A 25,733-nucleotide genomic window follows, 5' to 3' on the forward strand; every position below is an offset into this window, starting at 1 on the left:
AGCGGCGCTTACCTCAAGCGGCTCCCGGAAGCAGTGGCATGTCCCTTTTCCAGCTCCTAGGCAGAGGCGCGGCCCGGCGGCTCTGCATGCTGCCCCATCTACAGGCACCACCCCCTGCAGCTCCCATTGGAGAGCGTAGGAGGTGGAGCGGGGCCACGCTGCGGCTTCCAGGAGCCGCATGATGTGGCCCCCAACCCAGCGCCCCAGCCAGAGCACCAGAGCAGGGCCAAGCCACGTGGTGCGACTCGTGGGCCGTAGTTTGCCCACCCCCGCTCAACCACCTGCTCACAGCATGACAGCCTATCCGCGCCCACCAGGGCGAACCCTTCCATCTCTGCCGCCCGCTGGCAGCATGGCAAGCCGCTCTGGGCTCCGCGAGCCCCGCACTCCCCCAATGCAGGCTAGCAATTTGCACCCCCACCAACCCGCCCCTTGTTTTAGCCCAGTGCACCAACCTGCTGTCTGTGTGGAAACGGAGGGCGACCCAGGTTGCCAGCCTCCCCTCAGCTCTACAGTGTCCTGAGTGCAAAGCGCCTGGCTGTGTCCAGACTAAAACTAAACCACATATAAACTTGTTGAACGCCGCTTACGATAAAGATCCGGAATAGGTGCAAGGAACAAGACTGGCAATGCCAGGTTGGTCCCTATGGGTACGGCTACACTGCAATAACAAACCCGTGGCAGAGCCCGGTCAGCTGACTCAGACTTGCGGGGCTCGGGCTAACATTGCTGTGTAGACGCCTCATCGTGGGATTTCAGAGCCCGGGCTCCATCCCGAGCCTAACTGTCTCCACTGCAGTTTTATAGCCCTGCAGCCCAAACCCAGCCACGGCCGTGTCACGGATGCGTTACCTAGGGAGGTGGTAGAATCTCCTTCCTTAGAGGTTTTTAAGGTCAGGCTTGATAAAGCCCTGGCTGGGATGATTTAACTGGGAATTGGTCCTGCTTCAAGCAGGGGGTTGGACTAGATGACCTTCTGGGGTCCCTTCCAACCCTGATATTCTATGATTCTATGATCTTGCATCGCTGTGTTGACGTCCCCGATGTGTATTCCACATGTGGCTGACATCGGAGGCTGGCAGCAAGCGGTGTCCGTTGGTTGACACCCACGCCGTTGTCCTCCTTGCGCTCGGACCCCAGGGCACAAAGGGCGGCGTGGACCGGTGCCCCTCCACTTTCTCCTTGACTCCGACTCAGGCCATGTGGTGGTCTCCGTATCCGTAGCGATCCTTGTTCTTTCAGAACCTGCAGGTATAGATTGCGTCCATCGTTTCGTAGCCGTACTAGTTAACTGGTTCATAGTCTAGTTCTCCCCGCAGAGCGGGACTATGCCCAGAGTCTTGGGATTTAAGAACCGGGTTGCCTGCCCCCGTTCCTTCTCCAGCAGCGATGAACACCAGGGCTGCCTTCGTGGCTTTGGAGACACTCAGCAAGTGCAGCGTTAGCTCCCTTCTTTGGGGAGGGAAGGAGCGACAATGTTTGAAGGCCAGGAGACTGCAATCGGACCCAGGCCCACATGCAGCAGCCTCAGACTCTGGGAAACGCCCCTCTGAGTACAAGCTCCTAGTAGGGAGGCCGGCCACCTGGTTTTGAACCTCTTTTTGGGGTTTGCCCCCCATCCGACACTGAGAAAAGTCAGTATTGGATGGCGGATGCCATTTTAAGGAGCACGGTGCATGGGAGCTCACACCTGCGGGGACGGGGCAATGAGCTCCTCAAAATGGCACCCCTCACGCAGCCTGATCTTGTGTACACACTGTGTGTGTGAGGTCACACCAGCAGGAGTGGGGCTGTGCACACCTCAAAATGGCACCCCACCATGTGGAACCACTGCGTGCAAGGTCACACCGGTGGTGGCGGGCCCATGCCGTTCCCAGAAGTACCGGCATGCCTGGTATTCCAGGAATGTGTGAGAGGCCACCTGAGCTCCGTGATTGAGGCAGGGTCTGTGAAGCCCAAGAAACCCTCTCATGAGGGTAAGGGGCTTGGCCATCAGTGGTGTCATGGAGCCACTTGTACAAAAACAAAATGGTTTCCTCCATGTGGTCACATGGAGGAAGCCATTTTGTAAAGTACACTGAGTGTCCTCCACACAGTGCGACCTCGCTGAGAGGTCACGCTGGCAGGGCAGGGTAGCAGTACTTCAGAAACTCAGGACTGCAGTAGACACAACGGCGGATTCCCTTCCAGAAAAGCCTCTAAAAGAAAAGATCCCTCCCTTACTCGGTCCATGTCGGGAGAGTCCTTGCGTGCGGGTCCTAAGTACTTAGAGCTGCCTAAATCTTCCATGCAAGAAGGGACGGCGTGAAAGGGGAAGGATCCATCGGTACCAGCTCCAACTCCTGGACTGACGGACCGGCATCCCACGGCTTCATCTGGGAGTTCCACCCTGGACTTCCCTTCCACAGGACTGCCTCAGTCTAGGATGGATCCATCCTCGGGCATACCAGATCTTTCAGCACCAACCTCCAGTACTCCCCGTACTCCAGTTTAAACTGAGACCTTTACTACTCCGGAAAGTATTTTTGCCTTTATATACCTGCGGTCTCCTCTGTTATCAGTCCAGTTCTCCTCAGAGACATCTCTACACCAGAAGAAATCACTTTGAAAACCCTACTACAGCTACAGGCCGGAGCATTCCTCCTCCGGTACCGCTGGTAAAACATGAGATGACTTTTTCATCAGAGGACTCTGACCTTCTGGACAAGACTTCAACCCCTCGGAGAGAGAGATCAGCCCAGGCAGAGCCTCTAGGAGCCATCCTCCTCTCAGACAACACTACCAAAGGGACCGATGGTGTCCAATGCCTTGGGAGACTCCCCTTCCCCCAGCCAGTTGACCTGTCATATTGACCTCACTGGGGCTCTTGAGATCCATGCAGGAATTGTTCTGGATCCGTGCAGGAATTGCACTTATCACCTCCCCCTATATGGTACCACAGGCTCCGTCGGGGCGTGCGGAGGAGGAAATCAAACTGGCTGCGACGGTTCTAACGGGTGTGTCCTCCTCCTCCCACAATGAGGCAAATGCGCCATCATCCCCTTTCCTGACTGATGACTACAGGCAGTACCAGGAGCTTTTACAGAGGCCCGTGACCGAGCTCCAGATCCCTCTCGAGGAGGTCCATGACGCACAGTGTAGGCTCCTGGAAGGAAGCCATTTTGGAGCCCGCGAGGCCCTCCTGCGTCCATCCCCTGAACAGGGCAGAAAAGCAGAACTTGGTTCCACTGAAAGAGGCCGAGTTCCTGTTCACCCACCCAGTGCCGAACTCCTTGGTGGTACAGACAGCCAGAGAGCCGTCCGGATGGCCGTTCCCCAGGCCAGCTCCATCTGACCAGGGTGATAAATGCCTTAGCCTCTTAGGGCGGAAGCTATTTTCATCAACCAGCCTCCAAGTTTGAAGCGCTAACTACCAGCCCCTGTTGGCAAAACACGATTTCACAAACTGCGCTACATTGGTGGGGTTCAAAGATAAACCATCTTGTCAATGAGAAGATGAATGAGTCACTTCACTCCCTTCAGGACTCTAGGATAATCCTCTGCTCCCTGGACCTTAGCCCCAAAGAGGGAACACCCCAAACACAGCTCCAGACCAAGCCATATCTCCCCCCCGCCCCAGCACCTTTACGAACTGCCATGTAAACAACAGAGGGTTCACAGACAGAGCTCGCCGGCTTCTTCCACCTCAGCTGCCACTGCTGAAGCCCACCCACCAACCAGGGCTTCTTTTGATGGAAGGCTTGAGATAACTCTATCGTTGGGTAGCTCTATCGAGTCCCTCCCCTCCCTCAAACTTTTGGTGGTCGTCTCGCCCTCTTTGCACACCACTGGAGGGCAGGAACAACAGAGATGAGTGGGTGCTAGAGATAATCCACTTGGGCTACGGTATTGAGTTTCTTGCCCCACTTCCCTGTCACAAGGAGATTCTCCACCAGCAGCTGAGTTCTCTTCACCAGGTGCTGCTCATGGAGCCTTGAGGCAAAGGGGTTCTACTCCCCAGTCTTCGTTGCTCCCAAGAAAAATGGATGTTGAAGGCCCATTCTCAATCTTCAACAGCAAGTCAAGACTCCGAATGGTTACGCTGGCATCAATAATCCTTCCCTTAGAAGAGGATGCGTGGTTTGTTGCTCTCAGCATGAAAGATGCTTACTTTCCTGTGGACACGTATCAGCACGACATAAGGTCACTCGGGTTTCTGGTAGGGCAAGAACGCTGCCAGTTCAGAGTACTTCAGGACTAACCAGAGCACCGCGTGTCTTCACGAAGGTCTTCTCAGTGATGGCGGCCCAGATGAGACAAAACAGTTACACAGCCTTCCCATACCGGGATGAGTGGCTACTAACAGGCAAATCCAGTCAGGAGGTCAGTCCCCAATCATATTCTTAGACTCCCAGGAGGATGCCAGGAGAGTATGTAAACAAAGAAAAGTCCATTTCGCCTCCCACAAGAACAATAGACTTGATGGGGGCTACCCTAGTTTGGAGCTCACCAAGGGCCTGCCTGCCAGTGGAGAGAAACTCAACTTGATAAGAAAAGTCATGTTTAAACCATGAACTGCAGTCAAAGGCTGTCTTTCTCTATTAGGCCACAAGGCTTCATGTACTTGAGTCATGCCATTTTGCCAGGCTCTACTTGTTGTCTGCAGTCCTGTCTCTGATCTGACAACATGAACGTCAGGGTAACAGTTCTCACAGATTCATAAACTTTAAGGCCGGAAGGAACCATTATGGTCATCTAGGCTGACCTCGTGCACCTCACAGGCCACAGAACCTCACCCACCCACTCCTGTAACAGATCCATAATCTCTGGCTGAATTACTGTAAGTCCTCAAATCTTGATGTAAAGACTTCAAGTTACAGAGCCCACCATTGACTCTAGGTCAAACCAGGAAGTGACCCATGCCCCATGCTAAAGAGGAAGGTGGAAAAACCTGCAGGATCTCTGCCAATCTGACCTGGGGGGAAATTCCTTCCCAAACCCAGATATGGCGATCAGTTAGACCCTGAATGTGTGGGCAAGACCCACAAGCCAGACACCTGGGAAAGAATTCTCTGTAGTAACTCAGAGCCCTCCCCATCTGGTGTCCCATCTCTAGCCATTGGGGATATTTGCTAATAGCACTTAGAGCAGGGCCATATGCCATTGTAGGCAATCTCTTCATACCACCCCCTCCGTGAACTTATCAAGCTCAGTCTTGTAACAAGTTAAGGTTTTTGCCCTTTGGGATGCTGTTCCAAAACTTCACTGCTCTGATGCCTAGAAGCCTGCCTTTAATTTCAAGCCTAAACTTATTGGCCTAAGTTCCAGCCAAGCTCAAGGCTTCTCTGGCCTGGTGGACAAGCCCAGAGCCAGTGCGTGAGGGAGTCCCTTTTGTTGCATTCACACCCGATGGGGAGCGCACATGGGCAATCACACCACACAGGGCACATGGACCCCTTGAGAAGCCAGAGTGCATATCAGTTGCCTATAGCTGAGAGCAGTCTGCCTAGCCTGCCATCCATTCCTCCCACTGATTCAATCCAGCCATGTCCAAATAACATCAGACAACATGATGACTGTCTCCTACGTAAACAAACAAGGTGGAGAAAGATCCCTTCTTCTGTGTGTAGAGGCCATCAACTAATGGAACTGGTGTGTCAGGAGCTGCACAATGGTCTTGGTGACATACCTACCGGGGCACAGAATTCTTTGGAGGACAATCTCAGCAGACACGTCTCCACAGACTGTGAATGGGACTTACACGATTCCAGCCTGAACGAGAGAGTCACCCAGTGGATAATACCATCCTGGGACCTGTGGGCATCCCAGACGAACAAGGAATTCATCCTATATCGCTCCAGGGCCGCTCTGGGCAAGGGCTGCAAGAGCAACACCCTTCTCCCACCTGAGATGCACCTTTCCTTTCCTCCCCTCCCGCTATTACCACAGGCACTGAGAGAGATATGTTATGACAAAGCTCAAATCATTCTCATTGCACCCAGTGGACCCCAGACAGCTTCCTTCTGCAAATGGCAGCCCGTCGTCCCATCAGCATCCACCCCTTCCCCAACCTGTTGACCCAGTGGAACGGCACAGCAAGATGTCCCGCAACCCAGACCCCTTCCACCTTACGGCCTGGTATTTGGATGGGCCTCAGACCTAGAATGTTCATGTTCGGAAAACATCCAATCTCCTCTTAATTGAAGCAGAAAAGAGTCCACTAGAAAATGCTGCCTGGCTAAATGGAGACATTTCTTCAATGGAACCATTTGACCTCCGGGTTGGTGGGTTTTCCTGCTATTCTTGACTACATCCTTCATCTCAAGATGTCAGGCCTATCCTTCAGCTCGCTGTGAGTCCACCTGCAGCAATTAGTGCCTTCCATTCTCCTGCTATTTGGTGTATAAAAATGGAACAGTCAGATTTCCAAGAGGACTCATTAGAGCCTTCCCGCTGGTTATGAAACCCACACCGCATTGGGACCACAGTCCTGTGCTTTCCAGGCTTACCAGACTTCCCTTTGAACCACTGGCCACTTGTTCCATGTCCTACCTCTCCATGAAGGTCACCTTCTGAGTCTCTGTCCCAGAAGGGTGAGCAAACTAGGAGCTCTTACGGCAGACCCGCCATTCTCCAAATTTCATAAGAAGAGGGTTTCCCTTCGCCTCCATCTGAAATTCATCCCTAACATGAGTTCCACCTGGTGAATCAACCTGTTCGTTCACCAGTTTTCTTTCCTAAACCTTATGCTTCCGAGGAAGATGGGAGACTCCACTCTTGACATCAGACGAGCTTTGGCATTCCACCTGCAGGGAACAACAACAGCAATTAGAAAACCGCTTTGGGTGTTTGTTGGTAAAGCAGAACGAACCCGGGGACAAACATCTGCTCAGAAACTCTCAAAGTGAATTGCTGGCTACTTCCTCCTTCACTACCAGTTGGCACATCGCCCTTCCCCAGATGGGGCAAATTCAGCATCATCACTTTGAGATGTACCTATCTATGCTTCTGAAAGGCAGCCTCTTCTGCAGATGCAGCTGGTGGGACAGGGGTGTTACAGACATCAGGACCAACTCATCTTTGCACCCTCGTTACACAAGTGTGGAATACACATTGGGACCAGCACTCGAAGAAGAAATGGATGTTACTTACCTGTAACTAGAGGTTGTCCAAGAATGTGGTCCTTGTCTGTATTCCACTTGCCCTCTGCTGTGGACCTCATCTGATTTTTGCAGTGAGGAACGAACTGGGGGGACATCGGTCAGCACTGCCCTTTATACCCTCGGATCGGAGCAAGACAAGCAACTGCACAGGTGTGGACTCTGCTGGGAACAAATCTCCAGTTTCAGGAGCGTGGAGCCCACAGGCACCCAGATACAGAATACAGATTGGGGACCACGCGTCTCCAAGAACCTCCGGTTACAGATAAAGGAAAAATATAAAACCCAATCTAGAGTCTATATTTATTACCAAGTTCCCTCCAGTCTCTCACCCAATGGTCAGTCGATCCAGAGAGCTGGGGTCCACTTTGTAAGAGACACTCGTGCTGGCCGAGTGTTGCTTCTTCTGTAATGGATGCCATCTTGTGCCCTGTCTTTTTCTCCTATACAGTCCCAGACTTTTGGTCTTTTCTCATAACCAAGGTGTTAAGTTAACTTCAGCTCAGCCCCGAGGGCCCCCTGTTCAGAGTCTTTCCTCAGGGTTCTTTTGTCTTTGTCGAGGCTCAGGCCTACGTCTGGTCCGGACTGGAAACACAGGGCTGGGCTGGGTTGAAAGATGCTGATTGTTTGCACTCATGATTTGAGGTGGCTGCGACCCACCCTGCCGCAGGTGCGGTGCCCCATTTCCAGCGATTTTGGAACATGCTACTCGACATTTTCCACCTTTTACAGGAAATAGTTTATAAACATCCTGCAAGAACCACGATGATCAGCTAGTTCTTGGCTTTTGGCAGAGACCCCCTGTGACCCCTGCCCCCTGTTGGTGCAGTATTGAGAGGAGGGTCGGACATAGGTGTGTAATGTGTCTACCTGCATGTGTGTGTCACACACACCTTGTTCCCCCGAACCCACCTCACCCCACTCCCCAATACACCTTAACCCATACCCTAGCCCAATTATAGCTCACTTCCCCCAACCGGAATGTGCCTTGCCCCAGTCCCCCAATACATCCCATTCAACTGTCTACCCCCAATAAACGTCACCACACCCCGAATACACTTCGCTCCCCTCACTCCACACCTCCCCGCAAACACACCTCACTTCCCCCTCGTGCCCCACAAATGCTTCCTAATGTATCTTACTCCCCTCGGGCCCCAACCTCACTCCCCTGCAATCATACCTCGCTCCCCTCATGTTCCCTAACGCACCTCGCTCCCCGCAGGCCCTCACCTGACCCCACCCCAAGGCCTCCTGCCGCACCTCGCTCCCCCCAGACCACCCTGTCACACCTCTTCCTCCTCAGGCCCCCTGACACACCTTCCTCCCCTCAGGACCCCACAAACACACCTCGCTCCACACCTCACTCCCCTCGCCTCCCAATGCACCTCGCTCCCACCCAATGCCTCCATCTCCCTCCATCCCCACCTCCGAAACAAAACTCGCTCCCCTTATGCCCCACAATGCACCTTGTTCCCCTGAGACCCCGCACTCCCTTCACGTGCCCCCCCACCCCTCCAAACACACCTCGTTCCCCACATGCTGTCAGTGATCCAGGTCTTAGGCGGTCAGGCCTAATGGTTGGAGTCTGAATGCCAGAGCCAAGGGTCAAGGCAGAGTTGGAGTCTGAGCCGAGGGTCGGAACGGGATTACCAGGAGTCAGGGAAGGCAGGAGCAGGGCTGGGACAGGATGGGAACAAGGCTGGATGCAGGGCAGGGTCTGGGCTGGAGCGGTGGAGGAGCAGAGCATGAGCAGGGTTTGGAGAGAGGAGCACAGGGAGGCAGAGAGACCATGGGCACGTGTGTTGAGTAGCCAGTGAGGAGCGGCTGCTGCTACGTTTAAGAAGCGGACTGCTGAATTCCTTAGCCAATCAGGCAGGATGGTCTGTCCGGCAGCCTAGTTGACTCGTTAGGGCATCGGAAGTACTGAGCAGGAGCAGAGGAGGGCCTTACTCCTGGCAGTACCACCCCCATCGAGGGTGCCCTCTAGGTACCAGCAGGACTGGTTTCTCAGGGTGGTCTCTGTGAAATGCCCACAATAGATCTGGGGCATGGATGTGATTTGCCAGTTCCCAGGACTGCTCATCTGGGCTGTTATCCGCCTGGCCCACCAACTACTGGAGCTTCCCTCTGACTAGTCAGGAGTCAAGAATTTGTCGAACTATATACTCGTCATGCCCTTGGACTGTTATGAGGGCAGGGGGAGACCGAGGGCTGGAGTGATGTGGGGAGGGGTTCTCCCTGTATGGCTTCAGAGGGGAGACATGAAATACAGGGCAGATCTTCGGGGACTTGGGTAATTGCCATCTGAATGTTACTGGGATGATTCGTGCCTCAATCTTGAAAGGGCCCAGATACTGGTGGTCCAGTTTGGCTGCAGTGTGAGCAGATTTAAGATTGTGGGTGGACAGCCAGACTTTGTCTCCCATGGAAAGGTCAGGGACAGCTGGGCGGTCCCAATCAAAATGATGTTTATAGGCTTCCTTGTAAGTGCTATTTAAGTTCCTGGTGTACCTGGTGGAGATGGGTAGCTAGATCTGTGACAGCTGGTACTGGAGAGTTCATGGGGACGTCCGGAAGACAGCAGAGGGTGAACACCATGGTTGGCAAAAAACGGGCTTTGCTGGGTAGAGGCATGTGTGGCATTATTGTAAGCAAACTCGGCAAATGGGAGTTGTCATGATCATAGTTGAAGATGCAGAGCAGGTATTGGTAAAAAAATCTGGTTGACCTGCTCCGTTTGTCCATCGGTGGGTGGGTGGGCAGTTGAGAGGAGAGGCTCAATCTCCAGAAGTTTTAGAAACGCCCGCCAGAACTGGGAAATTAACTGAGAACCACAGTCTGACACGATACTTGATGGTCATCCACGGAGCTGAAAAATGTATTCTAGGCAGAGGTAGGGGGATGGCGCGACCGGGGGCAAAATGTGCCCTTTTGGTTAAGAGGTCAACCATGGCTAAGATCGTTGTATGTCCCTGGGAAGGCGGCAGCTCCACAATAAAGCCAGTGGAAATGGCAGCCTATGGTTGAGGTGGAATAGGCATGGACTGGAAAAGGCCAAGTGTTTTTAGCATGGGCACTTGATCTTAGGTAGCTCTTGTTTAAGCTGCGTAAGCCTGGGCACGAGAAACTCCTTGTGATTAGGCTCCAGGTTTTGAGGTGGCAGAAGCGCACCGCAAGTGGTGCGTCATGACATGCCATTTCCAGACATAGCTATGGTCCTTGGGGTCCTCTTCCGTGTCTTGGAACCTGAACCCGGGGGCTGTCAGAATGGGGTGTCACCATTCTCCAGAGTTTGGAGGATCTGAGCAGTGACGGGGTCGTTGGGTAACAAGGTACGAATGGACTCCTTTGGGCTGCTGAAGTTGGATGCCTTTAGAATCGTAAAGTGCTCTTTGCAGGCACTTGGCCTTATGAGACAGGGCGCCAGCCTTCCCATTTCTTGCTCCTGGGTGGTAGGTGACTATGAAGTCAAACCAGGTGAAGAAGAGGGACTAGTGGATCTGTTGTTGGTTGAGCTGTCTGGCTGTTGGAAGATATTCCAGGTTCTTGTGATCTGTGAGCACTTGGACAGGGACCCTGGCCCCCTCTAAAAGGTGCTGCCATTCCTCAAGTGCTGCCTTGATAGCTAAGAGTTCCTTATGCCAGTTATCATAATTCTTCTCTTGTGGGGCTATCCTGCGAGAGTAATTGGCACATGGTGAAGTCATCTGACAGGACCCACCAGTTGGGGCAGTACTGCACCCAGGGCGAAACTGGCTGCATCAGCCTTCACCCCGAATGGTTTAGCAGGATCTGGGTGAACCAAGATGAGTGCTGTAGTGAGCTACTCTTTTAGCTGATCAAAGGCAGTTTGGGCTTCCAAAGACCCTGGTGAACTGGACTCCTTTTGGCTGAAGGGCAGTCAGAGGAGCAACTAGGCCGGAAAATCCCTCCGTGAACCACTGGTAGAAGTTACCGAAGCTTGGGAACTGTTGGACCCCACAGGTATCCTTCGGTGTGACCCCGTTGGCAATGGCCGCCTCCTTGCATGGGTGCATGGTTAATCTCTTGGGGGAGATATCGGATCCTGATCAAACTTGCATTTTTTGGGCTTCGCGTATAGATGGTGCTGGCAAAGTGGTAGGATGCTGCAGACTTGCTGATCATGAGAAGCCTGATCGGTAGAAAAGATGAGGATGTTGTCCAGATACTACATATGATTACACAGCACAGTCAACCACCAAAACTTGCTTTCCAAAGTCTACAAAATAACACGACTGCAACCAAACACAGTCTCTTCTGGAGAGCAGATGTTTTTATGTAGAACTGTGCAAGAAACGGAGCCGCTAGAGACAACAATGAAATGGCCTCCCACAAGACAGTGTATCTAGCCCCAACCTTCTTCAACGTATATACCAGTGACCAGCCCATACACAGCAATAGGAGGAGCTTTATATACTCCAATGATCTATGTATCACATCACAGGAGGACTTTTCCGCTGTCAAGAATGAACTAACATTTGGACTGAGCAACCTCACAATTTATTACAGTAAGAACCAGCTTCGTGCCAACCTGACCAAGACACAGGTGATGGCCTTTCACCTACGCCACCAAGAAGGCAAGTGGCAACTAAACATCACCTGGGGTGGAATCCCACAGGTTAATCATCCACACCTTGTCTGCCTTGGGGTGACATTGGACCGGACACTTTTTCCTTCCAAGGAGTTGAAAGGGAAAGTTAGCACCTGTAACAACTTCCTCCAAAAGTTGGTCGCCTCCAAGTGGGGAGCCAATACAGTTACTTTGCGAACTAATGCTATCCCCTTGTGCTACTTCATAGCAGAGTATGCATGTACAGTGTGGGAACGATCTGTCCATGCTAAGGAATTAGACTCTGTTCTAAACAATTGTCCTGGAATAACAGGAGAAAGCCAACACCAAAGGACAACCTGTACTTACTGGCTGGCTTTGTACCACCTGATCTCAGGAGGAAGGCAGCAAGCCAGAGGAAAAGATCATGGAAGATCCAAGGCATCCATTATATGGTCACACAGGAGTAATCAAATGCCTTAAATCGCAAAAGCGTTTTATAACCAACGTTGTACCTTTTGGATATGACAGCTGGCAAGGCATGACTGAGGTTATGGAATACGTGCAGTTGGATGCACTGAAATAGATCTGGAACCCCAGGAGGACCTTCTCAGAGGGGCCGATATAGACCAGTCAACGTCGTGATGCCTGAACCACCTGTGTATGCAAACTGGCAGATCAAAGACTAATATGATCAAATGGGGCTACTCTAATGACACAAATATATGTGAGTGCAGTGAGGAGCAGACAATGGAGCACCTGCTTGTTTGCCAATTCTTTGGGGAGACCTGTAAGAAGGAGGACCTCCCTGTAGTGATGGAAAGACCCATCACTTGTGCACAGTTCTAGAAAAAGATCTAGTGTGTGGCAAGCACACGAGGTGAAGAAGAAGACGACGACTACATAGCGGTTTAACACCTCTCTGAAGATGTCATTTATGAAGTGCTGGAATGCTGCTGGGGCATTGCACAGACTAAACGGCATGACCCGGTACTTAAAGTGTCCACACTATGTATGGAAGGCAGTCTTCCACTCAACTCCCTTGCTAATCACCAAGCTATGGGCCGTGTGAAGCTCCAGCTAAGTGAAAACCTTTGTGGAGTGGAGTCTTTTGAAAAGCTCATTAATGATAGGGTCAGGGTATTGATTTTTGAATCGTGACTCTGTTTAATGCCCAATAGTCAATACAGAGCCTTAGTGATCTGTCTTTTTTTTCTTTACAAAGAAAATTGGAGCCCCAGCTGGAGATGTGGTAGGATGGATTAACCCCTTTTGTAGATTTTTTTTTTTCTTATTTTTTTCTTTTTCTGGAGGCAGTTATGGAGAGCCTGAAATTCTAGCTCTGAAAGGGCGTAGATGCAGCCAAAAGGGACTTCTGCTCCAGGTGGGAGATAGATGGGATAGTCCTTAGCTGCACTCAGGTGGCAGAGTGTCCTTGTATTTAAGTGGTAACGCGGGGGCAGTGGACTGGACCGCAGAGGTTAACGAGACTTCCTGTTCAGACTTGGAATCTCGAGAAAGGCAGGCTGAACCCTGAAGGGTTCCCAGTCTATGGTCACGTTGCAGGAGACAGAATTGTTGTCAAGGTGGGCAGCAGCATTGTATCCTGCCTGTCCTCCAACAAACACCTGGGCCATGGGTAGTGAGCCAGGGCATGCCAAAAACTGCTGGAAAGTGTGGTGCTTGGATAAGTTCAAACTGAAGGGTCTCTCGGTGAGTCACAACTTTCAAGGGGTTCGGTCTGGTGGGGAACCAGGCCTGATGAGAGGAGTGAGTCGTTGATAGACTTCAACAAGTCTGAAGCATCCTTGGGTTGAGGGGGGGATGTGATATATTCATGCAACGGTCCTGATCCATGAAGTTGCCTGAGGCACCCGAATCACCATCAGACAGGTACTGGTGCTGGTGTTTGATGAGAGGCAGGGAGTGCCACCCCAGCCTGGATCCACACATCAGGTACTGGGGTTTGGCCTTTCCTGACCAGGGTGCAGATTGGAGCTTAGGAGGGCAGCCTGACACAAAGTTCCTGCTCTTCCACAGTATAGGCATAGCCCCGGTGCCCGATGTCGCCTTTTCTCTGTGTTGGTGAGATGGGGCTGGACTTGGTCCGGCTGCATGGGAAGGTGCCCAAGGTTGGGCTGGAGATGCCAGGACAGGCAGGCATTGGCAAGCTGACATTTTTCTCTTGGTGGTGGTCCATCAGGCAGTTATCAACCTGGATACTGAGGTCAATCAAGGTGTCCGGAGTGGGTGGGGAGTCCACTCACACCAGCTTGTCTTTGATGTCACCCTTTTGGCCGAAGTGGAAATGATGATAATGCAGTGTGGCCTCGTTCCATGCAGTAGCCACTACCAAGCGGCGGGACACCACGGCATATTTAGCAACAGGCCGGCGTCCCTGCCGCGACCGCCAAAGGGCGGCCTCACGTGTACGCTCGTGACTAGGGTCATTGAAGATCACAGCCAGGAGTGGGCTTGCTTTCTGCAGCAGTGGGGATGCCCAGGTCAGAGCCTCCTCAGTCAGCGGGTTGATACTCAGCCCCACCCTGCATTGGTCAGTGGGGAACAACTATGGGCACAGAAGAAGTAGGAGCCAGTATTGATTTTCCCCCCCTCCCAACCCCCGAAATGTTCCCTGAACACCATTAAACTTATGAGGCAGGGAAATCTTTGGCTCACATGGACCAAGGGGCAGAGTTGGGGGCAGTGCTGCCTGCTTGTGTCCATAGGACAGCGACCTGGACTGGCAGTATGGGGTCAGCAAGGCACCCCATGTCTCCAGCAAGGGAATATTGGCTGGGAAAGGATCCATATGAGCCACTGGTCTGGACCTTTAGTCAGCCCAGTTCCCCTCTGTTTACTTTGGGCCGCTCAAACCGTCAGCGGAGTGGGTGGTAGGCCATCAGGCCTAGTGGTTGCAGTTTCAATGCCAGAGTCGAGGGCTGAGCCGAGGGTCGGACCCGGATTGTCAGGAAAGGCGGGACCAGGGCTGGTTCTGGGTCTGGGACAGGATGGGACCAAGGCTGGGGCAGGGCAGGATCTGGCCTGGAACAGTGGAGGAGCAGAACAGAGGCAGGGCTTGGAGAGCCAAGGAGCCCAGTCCAGCAGGGGGTCTGTCCAGCAGCCTTGCTGGGGCGTCGGAAGTACCGAGCAGGTGCAGCTAAGGGCCTTACTCCTGGCAGTACCCCCGTTGCGCTGCGCCCCCCCCTCACGCATTGCACTCCCCTCGTGCCCCCACCACGCGCCCCCACACGCCGCACTCCCTTCATGCCCCTTCATGGCCCCCTCACGCACTTTGTGCCCCTCCCCGCCACATGTGCTCCTCACTCCTTCCGCTGTCCCTGGCTCCCTCCATGCCCTCCAATGGGCCTCGTTTCCCTGACGCCCCCCTCACACACCTCGCTCACCGTGCCGTGCGCCCCTCACGCCCCCCCATGCGCCTCGCTCCCATCACGTCCCCCTCGCGCCCCCCCACGCGCCTTGCCTCCCTCATGCCCCTCCTCACGCCGTGCCCCCCCTCACGTGCCTTGCCTCCCTCACGCCCCCCGACATACCTCGCTACCCCCTCGTGCCCCCCCACATGCCATGCGCCCCTCGCCCCCTCGCGTCCCCCTCACACACCTCGCTCCCCGGGCCGTGCGCCCCTCACGCCCCCCATGCGCCTCGCTCCCATCATGTCCCCCTCATGCCCCCCTCACGTGCCTTGCCTCCCTCATGCCCCCCGACATACCTCGCTACCCCCTCGTGCCCCCCTCACGTGCCTTGCCTCCCTCACGCCCCCCGACATACCTCGCTACCCCCACGCCCCCCCCACATGCCATGCGCCCCTCGCCCCCTCGCGTCCCCCTCACACACCTCGCTCCGCGCGCCCTTCACGCCCCCCCAATGGGCCTCACTCCCATCACGTCCCCTTTGTGCCCCCCCGTGCACCTTGCCTCCCTCACGCCCCTCCTCACGCCTTGCTCCCATCACGTCCCCTTTGTGCCCCCCCCGTGCGCCTTGCCTCCCTCACGCCTTGCTCCCATCACATCCCCCTCGTGCCCCCCTCACACATCTCGTCTCCCTTACGCCCCCCTCACGTGCCATGCGCCCCTTGTGCCTCGCCTCCCTCACGCCCCCCTCACACACCTCGCTGCCCCCCTCACGCCGCCGACATCTCACCCCCTTGCACCCCCCACGTGCCATGCGCCCCTCGCGTCCCCCTCACCCACCTCGTCTCCCTTATGCCCCCCCTCACGTGCCATTCGCGCCTCGCCTCCCTCATGCCCCCTTCACACACCTCGCTGCCCCCCTCACGCCCCCTGACGTGCCTCGCCCCCTCGCACCCCCCCACGTGCCATGTGCCCCTCACGTCCCCCTCATGCGCCTCGCCCCCCTCATGCGCCTCATCCCCCGACACGCTGCGCTAGCCTCAAGGCCCCCAGCGCACCTTGTTCTCCTCACGCCCCCCCAAATACACCTCGCTACCCCCACCCCTCGCCGGCCCTTTCAGGCATGGAGATCACCCACCATAAGTGACCAAAACCCCCGCCTCCGCTGTGCCCCACTGGGAACTGAGGTCGCTCGCCACGAGGGCCTGCCCCCTGGCTTAGCTGCCCCCGCCCTGCCCCGATCAGCCCTGTCGAGCATGGGGGTCATCCTCGAAAGGCACCCCCCCCCACCTGCCCCAAGGAAATGGCCAACCCCCCCCCCCGCTAAGCTGCCCTACCCCCGAGCCCCCTCCCCACTTAGCTGCCCCCACACCCAGCTCTACGGGGAAAGGGGGGAGGCTGAATCAGGGAGTGGGTCAGGGCTGCCTCCTCTTCCCAGCCCCCTCCTTTTGCCCCAGGGTCAGGGGAGGGGGATGGAGACAGGAACCCGCCCCCCGCACAAAAATATCCAGCACCGTGGGGCATTTTGGGGCAGGTGGGATTGGGGGCAGGTGCCACCTGTGGTTAAAGACATTAAATCTGTACAGCAAACCTTGTTCCCCTCTTCCCCCCCCCATCCCTCCCTTCCGCCCCCCCACCCCCTCTCTCTCCCCTCTGTTCAACTCTCCAGCCGTCTGCCTGGCGGGCTGCAGCGAGGGGCACGGCTACTGCGAGCGGCCCGGGGAGTGCAAATGCCGGATCGGCTGGCAGGGGGGCCTGTGCGACGAGTGCGTCCGCTACCCGGGCTGCCTGCACGGCACCTGCAGCCAGCCCTGGCAGTGCAACTGCCGGGAGGGCTGGGGCGGCCTCTTCTGCAACCAGGACCTCAACTACTGCACCAACCACCGGCCCTGCCGGAACGGGGCCACCTGCACCAACACGGGCCAGGGCAGCTACACCTGCAGCTGCCGGGCCGGCTTCACGGGCGCCGGCTGCGAGATCGAGACCAACGAGTGCGACAGCAACCCCTGCAAGAGCGGCGGCAGCTGTGACGTCAGTATCCCCCCGCCCCCCCACTGCGGCCCCCCCCAGCCCCGCCCCGCAGCACCCCCCACCCCATGGCGACCCCCCCCCCAACCCCTGCAAGAGCGGGGGCAGCTGTGACGTCAGTATCCCCCCGCCCCCCCCACTGCGGCCCCCCCCAGCCCCGCCCCGCAGCACCCCCCACCCCATCACGACCCCCCCCAACCCCTGCAAGAGCGGCGGCAGCTGTGACGTCAGTATCCCCCCACCCTTGCACCCCACTGCAACCCCCAGCCCCGCTCCGCAGCACCCCCCACCCCATCGCGACCCCCCAGCCCCGCCCTGCAGCACCCCCCACCCCATCGCGACCCCCCCGACCCCTGCAAGAGCGGCGGCAGCTGTGATGTCAGTATCCCCCCACCCTTGCACCCCATCGCAACCCCCCACCCCCGCCCCGCAGCACCCCCACCCCATCGCGACCCCTGCAAGAGCGGCAGCAGCTGTGACGTCAGTATCCCCCCGCGCTTGCACCCCACGGTGACCCCCAACCCCGCCCTGCAGCACCCCCCACCTCATCGCGACCCCCCCAACCCCTGCAAGAGCGGTGGCAGCTGTGACGTCAGTGTCCCCCCACCCTTGCACCCCCCTGCGATGCCCCTTGCCCCACAGCACCCCCAACCCCATCGTGACCCCCCCAACCCCTGCAAGAGCAGCGGCAGCCCCAACATCACTATCCCCCCACCCCCACACCCCACTGCAGCCCCACCCCACAGCAACCCCACCCCCATAGCAACCCCCTTCCCCCAAGCCCTGCAAGAGCAGAGGAAGCTGTGACGTCCGTATCCCCCCGCCCCGCTCCATGGCACCCCACCCTCATCGCTCTGTAGCCTCTGCACCCCACCGTAACCCCCCGGGACCCCTACCCTACCCCACACCACTGTAACCCCCCCAGATTCCACAGGGCCCCCAACCCCTTCAAGAATGAGGCGGCTGTGACATCTGTATCTCCCCTCCCTTGCCCCACGGCATCCCCCCACTGCACCCCCCCCCACTGCACCCTCCATTAACCCTCCCCCCGCTAGAATGGAGGCAGCCACAATGTCCGTATCACCCCCCCCATTATCACCTCCCCCACCCCAATGTACCCCCAACTTGCCCCTCCACCACTAGATCGGCAGCAGCTGCAACATCAGCCTCCCCCTTATCTCCCCCACCCATCACCAGCAGCGGCGGGGGGGAGGGGGTGTCCATGGCCGTGCACAGCAGAGGACCTGGGCGCTGGCTGCTGGGAGGGGTGGTGGGGATGATGAGCCTTAACCCCCCTGCCCCTGCAATATGGGAGGCAGCGGCCACATCCGTCTAGGGGGCTAGATCCCCCCCCGGTGTGGGTCAGTGCTCCTTCCCCCAGCCCCGGGGTCCGTGCAGCCTGGATGCTATGGTGGTGGGCGAAGCCATCGATGTCTCCTTTCCATGTGCAGGGAGCTGGGTGAGGGGGTATCACTGCATCTAGGAAACACCCCTCCGGAAAGATCCGGGGCTGGGGAGGGGTTGGCGGCTGTGAAAATGCCCCCTTCGTGCCCTGCAAAATGCCTCAGCTGTCCTGTAGGCCCTCTGTGCCCCCAGAGGAGCAGGGCCTTCCCGTAACTGCCCCCCCCCCCCCCGCAATGCAGCTGTCTCCAGTGGGTGCAGAGTTAACACAGAGGCAGGGTGGCCCAGTGATCAGAGCGCTGGCCTGGGGGAGGGGGGGACAAAGGCGAGTTCCAGTCTGGACCCTGGCCATCACAGCCTGAGATCTGAAGCGGGGGGGGGGGGTCAAGGTGGCAGCTGGCCCAGCTGCACAGCAGAAGGCTCTCACGCCTGCAGAGTGAAGGCAGGTGCTGGGCAGAGGCAGAGGCAGGGATTCCCTTTCCTTCCCCTCTCCCGGTGCTGATCCACGGCGGGGAACTAAAAATAACGAGTCAGTGCCTGCCGGGGAGGCAGTCCCCCAACTCCTACACCTGCATGGGGTCCGCTGTCCCTCGTGCAAACTAGAGCCAGACACGCACCAACCCCCTGTGCCCCCCGAGCGTCCTAGCATAGCATATCAGGGTTGGAAGGGACCTCAGGAGGTCATCGAGTCCAACCCCCTGCTCAAAGCAGGACCAACCCCAACTAAATGATCTCAGCCAGGGCTTTGTCAAGCCGGGCCGTAAAAACCTCTAAAGAAGGAGATTCCCCCACCTCCCTAGGTAACCCATTCCAGGGCTTCCCCACCCTCCTAGTGAAATAGTGTTTCCGAATATCCAACCTAGACCTCCCCCACTGCAACTTGAGACCATTGCTCCTTGTTCTGCGCCCCGCTGTGCTCGCAGAATTCCCAAAGCCGCTGCTCCCAGAAGAACACGCCGGCTTACTGGGTCCACACTCCCACAGCACCGCTTAACGCCCAGCACTTCGCTTTGTCGGTAGAGAAAGCCAGGATCCGTCCATCAAACAGAGATTCGAATGGCTGTGAGCCGAAACAGAGGAAACCAAGGGAATCTACGCGTGGATCCCAGGGTTACCTATAAAATCAAGTCCGAACTCGTATACTAGAGCCTGCCCTTGATACAAGATGCCCTCTTGTCTAATAAGTCCTGCTCCCGTCAAAGTCCCCCCAAAAGGGGGTTGGACTAGATGACCTTCTGGGGTCCCTTCCAACCCTGATATTCTATGATTCTAAGTCCTTCTCCCCATGTTTTTCAACCAGGATGGCTGAGCTCCTCCTTTTGTGAGATCAAGCCTGGGGGCAGCTTGTCTCCCCCGATGTTGTTTCACCTGTAAAACAGCCCCCTCTCCCCCCGCGCTGTTCATCTCTTCCTGTTAATTTTCTCCTGAAGTCCCTGCAAGCTCTTCATGAGCAAATACACCCTCGTTGTAAGATACCCCAAGTTCAGCCCAAGAGAGAGGTCTCTATCTCCTGTCTGGTGGAGCCAGTTTCTGGGTCTCCTACCTGTAATGACAAGGCTTTGAGACCAGGATTTCCAATCGATATACGGATCTCCTTACATAGTATCCCCACGTACATTTCACAAAGCTGATCACGGGCTGTGTGACGGATGCGGGCTTCAGTTAGAGACCTCACAGGACTCTCTTTGGTAATCTAGTCTGTAAATACCAGGCCTAGGGCACCCCTAGAACCTATGTGCACCCCTGGGCCCTCTGCCCACTGGCAGGTGGTACGCCTGGTAGTGCAGACCCAAGGGTGGAGGGGTGTGTGCCAGGGAAGTCTCCTAGCAAGCACCTATCATTAGGGCCTCAATTCTGAGGCCCTGTCTTGGAGATTGCCCCCTACTGACCCATGTTCCCTGCATCACAGCGTCCCCTAGCACTGCGCTGGGGCATTGGGGTCAGCACTGACCACGAGGGGAGCGTTCCCCCTATTGAACTACCAGCCCAGCTTCCTGCTGTGCCCAGTTTCTCCAACCCCACGTGTTGTTTGAGATCATGGCTGCCTCTCTGAGCCTCTGAGGCAGCCTCACCAAACAGAGGCTGGAGGCTCGATTATTAGGCCCATAGGAACTGCCGGACCGGATCAGACCGGATCCCCATCTACCCCAATATCCCATCTTGAACAGCAGCCAGTCCCAGCTGTATCAGACGAAGGTGCAAGACACACCCCCTACTGGGCAATGATGGGATAACCTGCCCAGAGGGGAAGTTGCTTCCATGATCTGGGTTAGGTAGAGACTGGAGCGTGCGGGTTTAGCTCCTTTCCAAAACACTTCTGTCACATCATTCTGGATAGGCCCATTTTCTGCACCAATATCCAACCCTTGAGTCTGAATCCTGCCCAGCTCTTGACTTCAGTGGTGACAATAATCATGAGGCAGCGAGTTCCGCAGGCCAGTGGTGCTTTGTGTAATGATCTAGTCATCAGCTTTAAACGTGCTGCCTTGCAGCTCTTGTGTTAGGAGCCAGGGTGAAGAGCAGCCCCCGATCTACCATCTCCATCCTCTCTCTGAGTAAGTCTCCATTCTAAACTACACCCCCCCCCCCCGGCCCCGTCAGCCTTCTCAATCTCTCTTGTTCTTGGGTCCGTGCAGTGCCCATCACAATGGGGTCCTGAGCAACGACAGGTGCTCCCATAGGACACCTAATAGCAATACTATTGTACAGCACGTGGCACAATGGGCTCTGGGCCAGGACTGGGTCCGGGGGTGTCGCTGCAACTAGGAAACACCCTTCCAAAAAGACTGTGGCCAGGAGCGTGGAATGAGGATTACCGTAACACACCTAATAAATATTAAGTAATGATATAGACCTCTAATGGTCTCCCTGCCTATCTCTGAAAACCCTGTGTGTCATTGCTGTGTTCCATGGTGTGACCTGAATGGAACACAGTTAGCCCAAGCCAGAATGTCCTTATATAATACACACTCAAATATTTTCTGCTGTTTCCCGTCTCATTCCTTTCATCACTTTAACCTTTTGCTTTTTCTGGCCACTGCTGCACATTTACTATTAGGTGTATTATGGGGGAATTAGAAGCCGCAATCAAGATGAGGGCCCTGTTGCGCTGGGCACTGCCCAGGCACGGAGTGACCGAGATCGGGGCCCCGTCGCGCCAGGTGCTGCCCAGACAGAGTGAGAGCCAATCCCTGTCCTGAAGAGCACAGTTGAAATAGACAGGACAGAGAGAGTTAGAATTATTCTCCTGATTTTACAGAAGGGAAACTGAGGCACAGAGGGGTTATTGATTGGTAAGGGACCTCTTTGGTCGTCTGGTTTAGCCTCCTGCATCAACGCTAGCCACTGAGGACTGAGGCTAGATCTACACACGGATTTTGTCCCGGTGTGGACAATGCCAGTTAGGGGTATGGTTTTGTTTTTTTAACCTGATGTAGTTATTCTGCATCAACCCATAGTGTGGAGTATTTATAGTGGGATAAATGTGCCTTATACCAGTGTAGCTTATTCCCTTCCTGTTTGGGTACAAGCATCTTTATCCCACTATAACTGCATCCGCTCTGGGGGTTGTACAGCTTTAACAAGACTAAGTTATCTATTAGGTGTATTATGATAGCACCTAAGATCCTCAGTCATGGACCAAAAGCCTCACCCCATTATGCCAGGCACTGTACATTTTATTGCTATTAGGTGTATTATGGTAGCGCCTAGGTACCCCAGGCATGGAGCAGGACCCCACTCTGTCAGGTGCTGTACTTATGTATTGCTATTAGGTGTATTACGGTAGCCCCTAGGAGCCCCAGTCATGTACTGAGCCCTCACTGTGCCGGGGGCTGTATAAAGGCAGAGCAAGAAGCCAGCCACTGCCCCAAATTGCTGCCAAGCGAAGTACTTGGAGCAGGACAATTTTTTGTGCATTCACAGAGCTTTAAGACTCAGGTCCTCAAAGGTACTGAGGTGCCTAATTCCTATGAGGGTTAGGAGTCTGCGTACCTCTGAGGACGTGGGCCTCAAGGAGTTGTCCAGGGGGTCTGCAGCCGAGCTGGGAATAGCGCGGTGACCACCCGAAGACGTAGAAATTAGGTTGATGTCATGACGGTGCTCAGGGGCGTGTGAAATCCACCGCTCTGCCCACCTCACCCCCCTGCGCTGGAAGAATGCTTCCGTCAGGCTAGCGACGGCCGCTCGGGGAGGTGGTTTTCCTATCCCCTTCCCGTCGCTTTCAGCTGCGGCTGCTCCGAAGCTCTTCCAGGACAGCCCCCGTAGCGTCGACAAGCCCCGAGCCTCGGCACTGCGTCTCCCCCAGAAGGCCAGCTTCCTTCTCCTGCCGAGGAGCCGGGATCTTCAGCGGTGTAATGTTCATAGCACCTGTCCGCATGAGCTCTCTGGATCCATTTGGTCCTCGTCCCCCCCCCCCCCCCCCCCGGCCTCCCCCGCTGGTTACAGATTTAAATCTGTAACCTGTCGCTTCTTTCTCTCTCCCTCCCCCTGCCCCCAGGATCTGGAGAATGACTACAAGTGCACCTGCCCCCAGGGCTTCTACGGGAAGAACTGCGAGATCAGCGCCATGACCTGTGCCGACGGGCCCTGCTTCAACGGAGGCACCTGCGCCGAGAAGCCCACAGGCGGCTACACCTGCCACTGCCCTCTGGGCTACCACGGCTCCAACTGTGAGAAGAAGATCGACCGGTGCACCAATAACCCCTGTCTGAACAGTAAGGGCCACGCTGCTTTCTTCTCTCGGGGGGGGCGCGGGTGAAGGCCGCACGCAGGCCTGGGCATGACTGGGGGGGAACCTGTGTTTGCTGCGCCGTCCTGCTCTCTTCTCCTGAGCTTCTGGGCTGGCAGTGACAGAAAGCCATTGGGTGGGTCTCACCCCACTTAGCCAGGGCCCAGGGCTTCGCTGCAGGATGGCTTCCCCGGCAGCCCTGCTCTGAATGGGAAGTGGGCTGGAATCTCTACGCCATCCCCTGATGTTTCCCAGGGCGAGCCCAGAAAATCCCTGAATGGAGCGGAATAGATCCCCTGTATGCAGATCCCCAAGACACTAGAATATGCCTCTGCCCAAAGCAGAGGCATGGTGGGGATCGGGGTTCAATTCCCTGCTTTGCCGTTGATCTCCTGTGTGACGCTGAGAATGTCACTTAGACTGTGCCTCAGTTTCCCCATCTGCAAAACGGGGTAATAATCCTTCCATTGTCTATTTAGATTGTAAACTCTTAGGGCATGGCCTTCTCTACGTAGAGAACTATTCTGGGACAAGCCAGGCTTTGGATTTGAAATGTTAGCACTGTTCTGAAATAGCTTCCCATGTGGCTGCTCGCAATTAAGGAGACTGGGGCAAGGTTTAGGGCAGCAGTTTCTTGGCACCCCAAAGGATTGGGATGGGGGTGGGGGTTAGCCATCTCTCAGGCACACCCAGAGCAAGGGCCATCCTCCCTCAGTGGGCAGAGTTCAGTGGATCTCCCCCAGGGTACACCTGGGGGTCTGCAGTGGTCTTCCGGGGTACGTCAACTCATCTAGAGATTGGCCCAGTTTTACAACAGGCCACGTAAAAAGCGTTGGTGAAGTCAGTACAAACGGCAATTTCATTCCGACCACATGAGAGAGCCAGCAGTTGCCTAGAAGCCGTGGGCTGGGACACTTTGGTAATTTGATGTCTGATTTTTGCAAGCAAGTCGTTTTTAAGTGAGGTGTAATTTGGGGGTGCGCAAAACCAGGCAGACTCCTAAAAGGGGTGCAGTAGTCTGGAAAGGTGGAGTGCGGTGCACCAAGGTGGCTGGGGTTTTCCTGAGAGTGCCCCTGGAAAAGGGAGGGAAATACTTTCTGCCAAAAATTCAGAAAAGAAGCCCCCAAAAAGGACCGTTTTGGGGGGTGTTTCATTTGTTATCTCCCCTTTTTCTTTGGAGGGAGCTCTGAAGCCCCACCCCCCCAGAATATCTCACACCTTGATAAATTGAAAGATCTGTTTGATGAAAAATTACAACCAGTTTCTCCTGGTCCACCCCCTCCTTGCCGCCCACCTGATGTCTTTCCTGACACCTACATTAAGAGCTCTCTGGAGAGAGGACTGTATTTTGCGTGTCTGTACAGCACCTGACACAACTGGGGCCTGGTCCAGGGCTGGGGGGTGGGCCTGCCTCAACAGTACTCGAATACACCTAATAGCAACAAAAAATGCACCGTGTCTAAGGACTGAGTCTCCTAGCTGCTCCCGTAATACACTTAAATCACAATAAAAATGTACAGCACCTGGCACAATTGGGTCCTGGTCAATGACTGGGATGCCTAGGAGCTACCATAATACACCTAATAGCAATAAAAATGTTCTATACCTGGCAGCATTGAGTCCTGGTCCATGACTGAAGCTCCCAGCTGCTACTGTAATACGTGTAATTACAATAGAAACATACAGCACCCAACACAATGGGCCATGACAGGCTCCTAGGTGCTACCGTAATACGCCTAATAGCCATAAAAATTTACAGCCCTTGGCCCAATAGGGACCCTCCTTGGCTGGGGCTCCTAAGTGCTCCCATCATAGAAGCAGCAGTCCTATGCCGCACGTTGGAGAGGAGTCGCTTAGTAGGTAATGTGGTCTAGTGGACAGAGCACTGGACTGGGCCTCTGGAGACCTAGGTTCTAGTCCCACTTCTGCTGTTGCCTTGCTGCGTGTCCTTGGGCAAGTGCCTGTCCTCACTCTGTGCCTCAGTTTCCCCTCCCACACTTCAGAGACTCCAAGGCCGGAAGGCACCATTGTGATCATCTTTCACTGACCTCCTGTATAACCTAGGCCCTAGGACTGCCCTGAATTAGTTCTTAGAATCATAGAAGATCAGGATTGGAAGAGACCTCAGGAGGTTACCTCGTCCATCCCCCTGCTCAAAGCAGGACCAACCCCAACTAAATCATCCCCGCCAGGGCTTTGTCAAGCCAGGGCTTAAAAACCTCTAAGGATGGAGATTCCACCGCCTCCCTAGGGAACCCATTCCAGTGCTTCACCCCCGTCCCCCAGTGAAATAGTTTTCCCTAATATCCAACCTAGACCTCCCCCACTGCAACTTGAGACCATGGCTCCTTGTTCTGTCCTCTGCCACCGCTGAGAACAGTCGAGCTCCATCCTCTTTGGACCCCCCTTCAGGTAGTTGAAGGCTGCTATCAAATCCCCCCTCACTCTTCTCTTCTGCAGACTAAACAAGCCCATTTCCCTCAGCCTCTCCTCAT

At 55.4% G+C, this 25,733-nt stretch overlaps 1 protein-coding gene across 2 annotated transcripts in view; it reads left to right on the top strand.

The window, feature by feature from the left end:
• DLL3 (delta like canonical Notch ligand 3) overlaps positions 1-25,733 on the top strand; it is a 258,259-nt gene that overhangs the window by 38,116 nt on the left and 194,410 nt on the right. For both annotated transcript variants that reach the window (XM_073321919.1, XM_073321918.1), the window contains exons 5-6: positions 16,750-17,111; positions 23,008-23,224. In XM_073321919.1, coding sequence (XP_073178020.1) covers positions 16,750-17,111; positions 23,008-23,224 — 579 coding nt within the window. The remainder of the gene's footprint in view (positions 1-16,749; positions 17,112-23,007; positions 23,225-25,733) is intronic.

Source organism: Lepidochelys kempii, chromosome 23 (genome assembly GCF_965140265.1).
Source record: "Lepidochelys kempii isolate rLepKem1 chromosome 23, rLepKem1.hap2, whole genome shotgun sequence".
Classification (NCBI taxonomy): domain Eukaryota; kingdom Metazoa; phylum Chordata; order Testudines; family Cheloniidae; genus Lepidochelys; species Lepidochelys kempii.